Below are 13,453 nucleotides of genomic sequence, written 5' to 3' on the forward strand. Positions count from 1 at the left end.
ACTGCCTTGACTGAAGAGAGGGTTGGTTTCTGGACATACGAACAAGTGGCTGGCCCCGACCTACAGGTCTATGGAATCCTTCTTGGCCAGTTCCAATTCGCTTGGCTTCTCTCAACCCTGCCGGTCGTGACCCTGCTCTGGCTAACATTGGAGTTCCAGGAACAGTTCCTATTTGTCCTGAAGGAGAGGCAGAACCACTATGTATGGAGGATCTAAAAGGCGCTACTTGCTGAGTGACAGGAGGACCATGTCTACTACGCCTCTGTAGGTAGGGGTTGGTTGGAGAAGGTTTTACAGCTCCCATGGGTACATGGCTTTGTCGCCCTGGCCCACCTCTCAGCCTGCGCGTAGAAGAGCGGGTGGGAAGGGGACGAGCAGTGATGTGTGATGGTGAAGGGGAGGTAGGACGATGGGGAGAAGTGGGGCGAAAGGAATGAGGCGGAGACTGAGATCTTTCAGGCTGAGGTGGGCTTTGTCTGTGAGGAGATGGTAGTGTGGGAGAAGGGGGACGCCTCATCACAGATGTTTGTTTTCTCCCTTTAAACAAATGTGGTCTTGTGGGTGGCAGAGGGACTGCATCTGCAGGGGGATGTTGTCTGAAAGATAATCTTGGGGATGGTGGAGGACTTTGTCTCCTCCTTAATGACTCCTGGGGTGACGCTAGTGGACTAGAAAGTGGGGATTGGGGTCTGACAGATGATGGGGCCCTGCGAGACGATATTCCTCCCCTTCCTCGTGCCAGGGACGGCTGAGTTCTTATTGACATGCCTCTTCTTTGTTGTGGTGGAGAAGAAGGGGGGCTGAACTGTCTACGCCTATCAACTGGAGATGTGGACATTTGACCTCCCATTGATGCTCTGTGTGTAGGCATTCGACTGGGTAAGCGAGGAGACAAGTGGGGGTCTGACTGGATGCTTGAGTGGAAATCCATAGGATGTGGTGAGAAGTGGGACGAATGAGTTGTCATTACCCTAGCTGATGCTGGCCTTAGTGATAATTGTGGAGATGGAAATGGACTCATTCTTCGCACTGGCCTGGGTGACGACACTGGGGAATGAAGCGGGGAATATATCATTGACTGCACCGGTGGGGCCACTGCAGGCATATGTTGCATCTGAAATATCTGTTGGTCTTGTGGGTAGGGTGCTTGGTACACCTGGGAGGAAAACTGAGGTGGTAAGCTAGAAGGGGGCATCTGACCAGGGGGAATAGCAGGAAGAGGGTAAGCAGGCTGAGGGGAAAGAAAATACTCCTGATTAATGCCTCCTGTTGTTGTCATGGGGACTTGTACAAGAGGAATGGTGCCATTTTGTTCGTTCATGACAGTTGGGTAAGTGGGCTGCGTGGGAAGGTATGTGGGAATGGGTTGTTCGTATTGTGTATTTGACATCATTTCTTGATTGTTGAGTGTAAGCATCGGAGAGGATGGTGGAATCATTGGGGAAGTGGGGCGAGAATTAAGAGGAGGTGGTGGCAAGGTTTCCACTTCTATTTTGTCTTTCCCAAACAACATTACTTGGGGCCTGGGTACCCTGAACTGCTCCGATGAAAAGGGCTCAGGTTGAGGAAAAGAAAACTGCTCTTGTCCATATAACTGTCCTGTGTCAGTTGGATCTAGTCCAACACTCATGGGGAAATGTTGTTGATAAGGATTATAAACAGGTGCAGGCTGTGCATATTGCAGCATTGGGTCATTATATGGACTTGGGACTACAGGGTAAGTACCATTCATCATACTGTATGCGTCTGACATACCATAATTTAAAGCTAAATTGTGGCCAAAGTAATCCTCATATAGTTCAGATGGGTCATGGAAACCATATGTGGCATCACTATAGTAACCAAAGGGCTCTGGTTCTACTACATACAGCATTCCATCTTCACCATAATAATATTCAACCCCTTCTTCGCCATAGTAGTCCTCATAACCATCATCATAATAGCTATAAGGGTAACCATATTCATCCACATCATCATCATAGTAAAGCTCATCATCATAATAGAAGTTGCCCTCATCATCATAGTAACCGTATTCGTCTTCCCATTCTGCATCATCAAAGTCCATTTCCTCTTCATATGGATTATATGGGTCATGAGTCATTGGTTGTCTGAAGCCTCTAGGTCCCCACCTCTCCTGGTAATCATCTTCATATCCATATCCATCATCATATTCATAGGCCTGATCGTAATAATGTGTGTGCCTTCCTCTGGTGTCCCTGTTAGCAAATGATAAATTCTTACGCCCAGATCTTCCTGCCCGTCCACCAAGGCGTCTTTGGCCTTTAGAGGACAGAAATCTCCCTGTCAACCAGTTAGTAGCTGCTGCTATTCTACCAACCATCCATCCTTTAGTCTTAAATGGTTTTTCTGGTTTCTTTTTTCCAAACATTCCTTTGAACTTCCCTCCCAGTCCTTTTGCCTCTGTTGCCATTTTGCCCTGGCCCCCTAACTTGGATAGATTTATTGTCTTTTTAGATGATGCACTTTCTTTTGCAGCATCATCTTTTTTATTAAACAAGCTGAAACCAGACAAACCTGGTTTTTTGTCAGCAGACTTTCCCCCAAAACCAGAAAACAGCTTGCTAGTACCTAAAAGTGGTTTACCATCAGCAGGGGGTTTCTTTTTTTTGGACAGTCGTAGGAATAAACGAGAGGTACTTTTGAGGTTTCGCTTTGGTTTTGCTTTCTCTTGCTGCTGTTTAGAAGGTAAGCCAAAGGGAGAAGCCTTTCCTGTGAGTCCTGAAAGGGCTTTGGATGCTCCTTTGAGGTGAGATTTTGCATCTGTTGTCCTCTGTGCTTTTCCTGCTCCTAAATTCTTCTTCTGTCCTTCTGCAGCAAACCCCATCATTGCCTTGGAAGCTCCTTTAATGTGCACATCACTCATTTTTTTTAGATTAACTGCACTCATGCCTTTCTTGTTATGTGACTTTTCTTGGCTTCCTCCTTCCTCATCATCATCAGGAGATGAGTGTTTAGGAGGCTTTAAGCCCTTCATAGCCATGGCTTTGGATGCACCTTTCAGAGCTGCTTTTCCTTTTCCTTTATCCTTCTGTCCTGCTTTCTTGGCCACAACTTCTTCCTCGCTGTCACCACTTTCTTCTTCCTCAGTTTTCAACTCAGAGGATTCTTCTTCCTCTGACCCCTCCTCTGACTCACTGACAGGTTTCTTTCCTTTTCCCTTCTTCCCGTCATCTTTCCCTTTTCCCTTTGTTGGTGGCTCCTCTGCCTTCTTTCCTCCTTTTTTATCATCTTTTCCTCCCTTCTTGTCATCCTTTCCACCCTTCTTTGGCTCTTCCGATTTGCCTTTCTTGGCAGCAGATTTTGAATCACCTTTCTTTGGTGGCATGATGTATGCTGATTTAAATCATTCTAAACAGTAAAAGCAAATTCCCAGAAGTGAGGTGTAGCCGTGCTTTATTGATTATCAAATTGCTGTAACCTTCAGAATAAGAGTTCGAACAGCAGCAACATCCTTCATCCCTGGTTGCTCTCATGTCTTCTCTCTTTTTTCATCCATCTGATCCGTCCCTGACACCCCACGGACATGCACTGAAATGCACTCTGTCCAAAGTCACTTGTTCTATAATGCACACTGAAACAAACACAAACCACAGTCCTTCAAAACTTGACGAAGTAATGGAGTCGGAATCTCAGCCATCATTGCTTGCTCACATTACAGGACATCTTCAGACCTCTGAAGTAGCTGTTGTCTGTTTGTATAAAAAGAAAGAAGCATTTCCAGCTATGGTCAAATATAAAACACAAGACACTTGTTGGATTTTAGATGTGAACTAAGAAAAAGAAAACTATTGCTTGCAGTGTCTGTCAATTTTACCCACTTGTTGCTTCTGGCGCAGTTTTTTCACTGACACTCTTGGAAAAAGTACATCCAAAGTTAGTTCCTGAGCTTGTTCCTTTTTATAGGTTTGTAAGTAACTCCCTGGGTCACACGACAAATAAAGGACCCTGCTCTCCCAGTGACAGAGTTGTTGTAGTCCTTTGTGTGTGTCCCATTGTTAGCTCGTCCTGTGAGTCCGGCAGTGAATCCTCATGTTGGCCACTGCACCAACTTTGGCAGCACGTCCCCCGAAAAAGGAGAGCCAATGTGAGTGCGTCAGCATGAGTCTCTGTGTTCTCTTCGTATGAACACGAATGTGCATGTGTGTTACATTTGTGTTTGTATCCTCCCACATCCACGTCAGCTTGCCTTTGTGACCTCCTGCAACCTTCTGTAACTCTCTCTGGTCAATGAAGCTTTCATGATGCTGTTCATCTCACTTTGACACCTTATCACACTATGAAAGCATCTGCGACCACTAATGTCCTTATACTGTATGTCTACACGTGTATGAAGAAATCAGAGAGAGTATTGCCTTTTATAGCTTCAAAGAGCACCTTGACATAGCAGTTATACTACCATAGGGTAACACTATCTGCTGGTTCACTTGTGTATGAATAATGCAAGCAGGCTGAGCTGTTGCTAAACTGTGTCTGAGAGGCAAAGCCACATTGAGCCAAAACACCACATCAGTAGCAGCATGGGATGCAGCTAATAACAATGCATGTTATTATACTCATACATCCAACAGTTTAAACACACTTCTAGAGAGCATGCAAAGGGCCACAAGCTTTATACAGAAAGACAACATTTCAGAATTAATTATAGCCTTTTTAGGTTAAACAAAGAAATCAATAAATCTGCTGTGGGTCATTAATTTTTGTAAAGTGTCCACTTAAGTAGCCACCTAAATCTGAAGTTCCTATCATTGCCTATAATGCAAAGCTCCAGTTGGTTTTTCTTATTGATAATGAGAAAATCCTCTAAATTCCAATCTGTTGATTGACTCTGTTTACTCTGTCCATCAGGCATCTACTAAATACTGTTAATAGCTTCAACTTAATGACTGTAAATATAGAGCGTGAAACAAGGAGTTACACATATGAAGTGTGATACCATTGTATAAATAGCTGCTGAGAATTCATTGAGAGTGGCCTTAAGTTAGTTCATTGATGACAGGTTGATGTTAATTCATTGATGATGGGCTGATATTCCAGGAGGTCATATCAGTGGCAGATGTGAATGTTTAATGAATACCTTGTGTTGTTCCTACGCAGCATGGATAAAACATTCATCGCAGGCTCCTCTAAATATATCACAAAGGGTCAACCCCACCCTGGCCTGCTCTCCAACCAATAAATAGTATTAAAACTACAGACTTGTGTAATGAGTTAACAACCAAAGATCAAGGAGCAGATGGCAAACATCAGCAGAGGAATGTAAAACTATTCAATCTAGTGTTCAGAGCTATTTATGTACATTAATATATTTTCTCCCCCTTGAAGTTACTGAAAAAAAACAGAAAAGTGATCTTGATGACCTCTGTCAGTTACAGTTTCATCCTACTAATGAAGGACTAATAGACATGACCTTAGAAAAGAACCGAGTTGAAATCTGTATCATATTACCCCAGGTGCAGTGACCATAACAAAACTTTAAACATTCTGCAGATTGCCCTAACAACATCAGCAGCTGGTATAATTTAACTGCAGGTGCAGATAAGTGGACATTCACAAAGCAAGTACAGAGGAAGGTTCAAAGGTTCCTTTTTACTGATCCCACATTAGTGTACACACTCACTGAACATTGTTGATTGCCAAACATGTAAAAAAAAAAATCACAAAAAGATCTGTGTGTCTGTCACTAACTTAAGTGGCAATGAATACAGCATGAATAGCTGTACAGAAGGAAAACAGCCAGAAGCAAACAGCTTCAAAGTAGAAATGAGTGAAAACGATAAAGAAAGTTTGAGGGATGATATGGAAAAGGACATTGGAGAACAAGCAAGTGAGTGGGAGATGCAGTCAAGTCTCTTCCTCTGTCATTGTCCTGTCAATCAGTTACAAGATGCTTTCAGCAGACACATTTGGCAACACAAGACTAATAAAGGGAATCACTGAAGCAAAGCATAGCCAACAAGCTCATTTAGAGACTGTGGAAACACATCTAGCTAACACACGCACATATGTGGGTGTCTCATAATGGAGACGGCATGTGATTATTATGCAAGTGGTGAATCATCAGGGGATAAGAAACAGAGAAAAGACTGACAGGTACAATATTGACATTTGTAAGTTAATGGAAATGATGCTACAAGGATAGCAGGTGAAAAAACTTCTGTTTTATCTGGTGTTCCTGTAAGCATTGTTACTTATGCTAAGCACTTTTGCTACAAATAATCATTTTGAAAAATTTTAAGAGTATAAGTTTGCATTGTTTTTAATTAAATGGTTTCCTTTGGGATGTGTCATGCCCTGCAGACTGCTATGTGCAGTAGCACAAACTCCATGTATCTTACCCAAAGTAAATAAATCAACCTACTGAAAGTGAGATGTGATGACATGGTAAGCGCTATATTTATTTTAGTCACCGCATTGATCGTAAAGAGATTTTAATCTTATAACTTATGAGAAATGTGTTTAATTTGCCATTAAAGTTAAAACAAACTATGCTTCAGTAGAAAAAATACTATGCTGAAGTCACATTTCAGAATCTGTGGATAGAAAAAACATCAAGAAGCAACCCAATATGGTGACTAAACAAGCAACTTGTAAAGTTAAATAAGAATTTTCTTTAGAATTTATTAACTAAACACTATTCAGCTGTCATTGCCAACCCCACACACCGATATGTACAAGGTGTGTGTAATATTTTTTTCATACAATGAGGATCAAAGTTATAAAGATTGAAAATTACTTTCTGTTTTTAGAGATGTGTGGAAAATGTAGAAAGATAGGTGCAAGGAGAGCGTCTCTAAGACAGAATCTGAGACAGGAGGATGAGAAGACTGTTCTCAGGTTTCCTGTAAGCCTTTAAACCCCATTCAGGTCTTAACCTAAACTGTCAGATTATCCTGTGACTTGATAATGGAGAAATGCCAACAGCTGCTTCCACCCCAAAAACTTGTCTTCAAGGATCAAGCACCATTTCTTAAGTTATTTTACTTTTAAAAGATATGAAAATACAATAATGTAGTTTGAATTAATTCTGAATTCACCCTAAAGGAACTGCTCCAAGGCTATTTCAAGTTTAAATGGATTAAAGGTTGAAAACATGTTTAGATTTTGAGCATTTAGGTTAAAGAAAACTGAAATAAATCCAGACATGCCGGGGTCTTGCAACATTAATTCTGGCAATGCAGCCAATGTTGAAGCTACAACTTTTCTCAGCTCTTTAATTAACTTTAGAATGGGAACATACATATTGTCTGGTAAAATTCTGCCACCTTGTGGTGGTAATTTCGAAAGCCTGAAACAACAAAATCCACCTTTAACATTTTAATTGGACTGAACTAACTTAATGAGGGCTATAACAATATCTGACACACAATAATTGGTCAGAAACATTTACAATAGAAATATTGTGTCAATAAAACTAGAAAATAATGCTATAAGACTAATTAATTCTTTTTTTCCTGAATTTTTTACATGTTGATTAAAATTTGGATATGCTTGCGAGCATTTTACTTTTTGTTATCCTTCACTGCAATTTGAGATGAATTTTAGTGCATGCTAAAACAAATTGTTTTATTTCCAACAGAAAAATGTCTCCTGAACTGAGACACAGTCAAGTTTTACTTTTGTTTCTTCCCACATCTCCTAGAAAGAAATCTGTATATTTCCTGCTAGTTTGGCAGGTGTTATAAATACATAATGCAATGTACAAAAAAAAAAAAAAAAGTCACACGACATTGAAAACTTCTCTGCCCTTCACAGACACTGAAAATATATTTCTTTGATGATGCAAATTATCAACCATTCAGACATTTAAAAAGATTGTTGAGCTTTTATTTGAGGGGTTGACATTTCTAAAACTTAAAATTTTGCATCGCTTAACTTTTGCTTTCCTTGAGCCACATGTCTAATCCTACAGACCTCAATCAGAATAACTATTACAAAAGATATTTGTCTTGTGAAAATATGTATTCTGGTATAAAGACTTTATCTTTAGTTTGTGCTGCAGCAATGGGAAATGACCTTGTGGCGCAATGGTAGCGTGTCTGACTCCAGATCAGAAGGTTGTGTGTTCAAGTCACATCTAGGTCATTTACATTACACACACAAAAAAAAATGCTACATGAAATAAAATACTTGAAGACAACTGTAAGTCCATATTGGATTTCACAAGTCAACTTAGTCCCTGTAAGAAACTGTGGCCTCTCAGTTCTCTAGCAATTAAAAAAAAAAAGTCCTATTGCACAAGTCCTTGATTGATAAATATGGCTACAAATGAAATTGTAATTGAAAATGGAAGTTGTTACAGCATTTTCTTTTACGTGTTAAACTCCTCTGTTTAATTACTTGTAATGGTAAAATGTTCAATGTAATATAGGCGGGCGTTAATAAGCTTTGCTTCTGCCTGTGCTTTTTCAGCCACAGTTTTGTTTTTCATTTTGTTAATGTGTAAATGTAATATGTGACGGAAATAAACTAAACTAAACTAAAAAACTAAATCTAAATATATCCCTTAGTCCCATAAGGAACTGCTGCCCTCCAGGTTTTCAATATATCCCTGTAACAACAGACCTTACTTAAATTAATAAAGTGTTGTGCTTCTTTTGGCTGTTGGATCCATTTAAAATGAGTCAGGTGTGTTTGTGTCGTGAAATGTTGTTCCCTCATAGATAACGACTTGAATAGCCCTGGAATATGTGGTCTCCTGCCTTTTATGTGGATGGCAAGACAATCTGGTGCAAAGTCTTTTGTTTTTTTGAAGCAAGACTTTGTGGTGCAATCGTAGCGCGTCTAACTCCAGATCAGAAGGTTGCGCGTTCAAATCACGTCAAGGTCATTTATATTACACACACAAAACAATTGCATGTGTAATAATAAAAAAATAATTGAAGGCAACTGCATGCCCATATTGGAATTCACAAGTCAAAATGGAAGCGCATGGAGTTGTGCGCTAACAAGCAGTAGCTGACATGCTGGTTTGCATTGTTTAATAATTTGATCATAGAACAAAAGTAGCTTGTTTTTGTTTTGTAAGGAGCCTATTATGTGCATTTCAGACGAATTTATTTTTATTTCTGAGACCAGAAGGGCTGGGATTGATCGAGTTATTGTCACAAATCGCTTTATTTACTTCAGACCGACCCTCTCCGTAGGCTGTCAGATCAGCCTGTGGGCAAAACGAGTGGATTGAGACTCTTCCGCATTAAGCCCCGCCTCCCGCCACTGCACTACATCGGGAGCGCGCACCGCAACTGCTTTCACCGGCATTGTAACATCTCATAAACAGAAGGATTAGGCTAATATAAACTCAATAAAAAAAACAAAATACAATGTCAACATATAGCATACAGCCCTACATGTTGGAACCTGAATCAGACCCGGAAAACAGCAACCCACAGCAACGAATGCAGCAGGATGTCTCTCTTTGGTAAACTCACCAGCCATCGTTGGAAATAACTTTATCCCACGTTTTCCACCCGCCTGATGTATTTGTACATGTCCTTGTTAACCAGTAGAAGGTAACCAATCACCGAACCTTATCCCCCGGGACGTCACAAGGATTTCCAAGTAGAAAAAACTCTCTAAAACGACACGTTTTTCGTGGCCATGGAAACCGAACGGACAGCGTACTGGAACTCAAACTCAAACATGAGTTTAGGTGATAAAAAAACAGTGCCGTTCACATGTCTGATGAGGATTCAACACTGTAATACTGTAGAAAGCTCAGAAAACTCCAAATACCATAATAGCACCCCTTTAAGATTTGCATCACCTGAGCTTTGCGTTTAAAAAATCCTGCAAGAGAGTAAAACAGGTGGTATATAGCTTCACAACCATGACCTTGTGGCGCAATGGTAGCGCATCTGACTCCAGATCAGAAGGTTGCATGTTCAAATCATGTCAAGGTCACTTATGATCAATTACACACTGGAAAAAAAAAACACAGCTTTCCAGCTACCTTATGTTCAAGTTCCAGACAACTTAATGAACTGTGTATAATGAACTGTGGGCTTCTTGTATCTACAAATTGCATGAAAAATGCTTTAGAAACAAAGTTTGATTTAATTTGGTCTACCGTCTTTGTCCTTAGGTAGAATAGAGCTATCTTTACAGTCAAGCCCAAGTGTTTGCACTTCTATGACTCCAAGAGTATTCAAATATACCTCTTGGTTGGAGAAATATATTCATTCAATTATGGAGCAGTAAAATTAATGGAACTTGTTAATATGTGTAAACATCTACATTTGTGTTAGTGGTATAGAGTAAATGAAAATGAAAGTTTAAACTCATATAAAAAAACCAAGAAAAAAAACTGTTTCTGAATAAATATGAAATTATGCAGCTGTAGCTCTAAATCATTTTCCAATAAGATAACATCTGAACATTATCATTGCAATGGTCAACTTGAAGAAAGTGAAACAGAAGAAACTGCCGTGTTTACTAAAGAATGTCCAAAATGTCCATTAAAGACTTACACACACTCTAAAACACTAAAAATACTCAAATAAATATGAATAAAATTATAAATGTATATTTATAAATATTCAAAATCACAAAAAAGCGTGAATCTTTGATATTCTCTTCAGGGAATACAATATATCTGCCGATTGGTAAAACTTCTTACTCTGTGTGGAGGACATGTGATGACCTTATTACTATACCCTGAACCTGCCTTAGAATAGACATATAAGGCTGAAGGGTCCGGTACTCCATCTTCAGACTTATAGCACGCTAATGTCCTCTATCTCCATATACTCTCCAATACTGCCCAATAAAAAAAACACAGACCACTGGCTCACACTGTACACTCTCACCTACCTAAAAATAAAATCTCTGCTGCAGACGAGTACATAAGCGCTCCTCATGGATCTTCTAACTGAAAGAGTTGTCTGTGTACGAACTGACCTGACTAATGTGTGCTGGATTGTGATCTCCCAATAGGTTGATCCAGAACCATCTTCTTGGTTCTATATGCATTTAAAATAAGATGGCTATGATCACACCACTGCACAAAGTTCTCGATAGACTGATGGGCTTGCATCTCTGTGTGGTAGGCTGAGATGTCATCAGAAAACATTAGTTTTTTATACAGTTTCTATTTAGGAAGAACTGAAGAGTTAAAACATCCCTGCGAAACTGAAAGGGTTTTAAAAAAGCATCAGTACCAGTCTGTGATACTCTAGCTTGGATCTCTCTGATCATAACTATCAGAAAAATAATTTAAAAAAAAAAAAAAAAGGTGAAATACAATGAATGATCATTTTGTATCTCATTTTTTATAAAGGAGTCAAACAAACCTGTTCAATGTAGGCAAAACAGTAGTACATGTAAAAACTTTAGGAAGGACACATACTCAAAGCTTGGCTTTTGTACCGCTTACCTTTTTTCTTTAAGAGAGAGAGTCGTAGATCATCATATCCACAATCATCAAAATATCTGAGGAGAGCTTTTGATGTGAAAAACAATACAAAAAGATTCATAAAAGCCAGAGTGATTTTGTGTTTCTCGACTGACTCCTAGCCCTCGTTTGGACCTTACTTGTAATGTTCTACATTGGTTACACACACACCCACCCTTCCCACACACACACACAAAGACATAATTCATGTTACTTTCCTTAAATGATACAGCATCTGCACACACAATGGGTCTTCCATGGTACACATGGTAAAGAAACCCCCTGTTGCTTCAATGATAGCTCAGTAATTACCTGTGCTTGCACAGAACAAACGTACAATAGTTCACTAAGGCAAAACAGAGGTGGGACTCTTTCCACATCCATCCGGGCATCCGTTATGTAGCTATTAGGTTTCTGAGTAAACATGCAGCATGTTTGTTTAACTACCGTGCTCCCCCTCTCAGTCAGTGAAGAATATGCATGTGTGTTGTGCCGTAATGGCAGACACACACACACACACACACACACACACTACACTATCATCATTCTACACATGTCATCTGACGTCAGAGCCTGAAGTGTTTTGTTATAAAAAACAAACCAACAATGACAATGGTTTGTCAGGCATTTGTGTGTGTGTGTGTGTGTGTGTGTGTGTGTGTATGCTGGGGAGCCTTATCACTGCTGCTCACACTCATATACTCTCTTGCACACACACACACACACACACAGACACGCATAAACATACACAAACACACACGCATCACAGGAGTAAGGCTTTGTTACCTGTTGCTCTACTTACCACTGAAGCAGCTTGCATATCACATTTTTTATGTTAAATATTTCCAGTGAATATCTAACTCATATATTCTTTCCCACAAACAACATCAGAACGTCTTGGTCCGTCATACTGATGCTAATTCATCTATATGTATTTTTTATATATGTTTTTGCTGCAGGTGTGTGGACACAAAAACATGGATGGATGAAGCTGTTGTGGGCAAAAACAGTCTCAGAGAAGATGTGTCTTTTTCCATTTTAACTCATCCAGCAGATTAAATTCACCAATCAAATGTTTCTGATCTTCTTTTCTTTAATCTGTTTTTTTGGCATTATGGTTTAACACAAACTCATGGTGGATTAAAAAGTAAACATTGTTCTTGAATGAAGCGGATGTAGTTTTTAACTTCATGAATAACTGCACTGCAGGATTTATGTTTTTCTGATTTATTTACCAAATAGATTCCTGTTTCACCAGAAATACAAACTGAGGTGAGGCATTTAATAGATCTGAATAATCTTTTTCTTATAAAAATATTTTAAAAAATTTAACTTAATGTGAACTCTCATTGCTGTCTTAGTTTAACAAAACTATCACATTCGGAGAACCAATAAGTATGTTGCATACTTTAACAAGGTCACTTTTCTGGTTCTTAATAACAACCACCTGCATGCATCTCATATAAACCTCATATTTGCAGCCTATCAATAGGTTTTATGGTCCATGTAAAATGATAAAAAGATTCTTTGTAGTATTTGAGTTTTTACAGGGATGGTTTACCCTCTAATAATGTAAACATGTTGTGTATACATGGTAATCCATGTGGTGAATGAACAGAATGCAGACAATGAGTGTCAGAGAATGGGTTTTCTTTATAACCCTGTTTCTTTATGCTATAGTATGATATGTCACAGAGACAATCAATGCACTCTACAGACAGTAAGATAAAGAGGGTAAGATAGATAGGTTTAACACAAAGGCCAAAATAGGGCAGAATGGTTGCATACTGTCCTCCATGCTATACATGTATATATATATATATATATATATATATATATACACAGGCTTATAGTTACAAATGTCATTTGTCCATCATCTGGTGGTCATTTCATTTAATAAGCTCTTTTTTTATTGTGATGCACAAATGTCGAAATTTTTTCACAATTTTGTTTAAACATCCAAAACAACTAAAGCATTAAATCCCATTTAATTTTTGGTTTACTAATGAAAAAAGGTGTGAATAACTTCTGATTCAGATAAGG

The 13,453-nt window shown here is 39.2% G+C and overlaps 1 protein-coding gene across 1 annotated transcript; it reads right to left on the minus strand.

Moving 5' to 3' along the window:
* Positions 1 to 971: 971 nt before the first annotated feature.
* On the minus strand, positions 972 to 3,346 carry LOC306765546 (uncharacterized protein; the record flags this gene model as incomplete). The annotated part of the gene is made up of 2 exons (XM_079253029.1): positions 972 to 1,156; positions 1,201 to 3,346. The coding sequence occupies 2 exons, from the start codon at positions 3,344 to 3,346 to the stop codon at positions 972 to 974; spliced, it is 2,331 nt and encodes a 776-aa protein (XP_079109155.1).
* Between the last annotated feature and the right edge of the window lie 10,107 nt (positions 3,347 to 13,453).

The sequence above is a fragment of the Telmatherina bonti genome, assembly GCF_933228915.1.
Source record: "Telmatherina bonti genome assembly, chromosome: 14".
In the NCBI taxonomy this organism is placed as follows: domain Eukaryota; kingdom Metazoa; phylum Chordata; class Actinopteri; order Atheriniformes; family Telmatherinidae; genus Telmatherina; species Telmatherina bonti.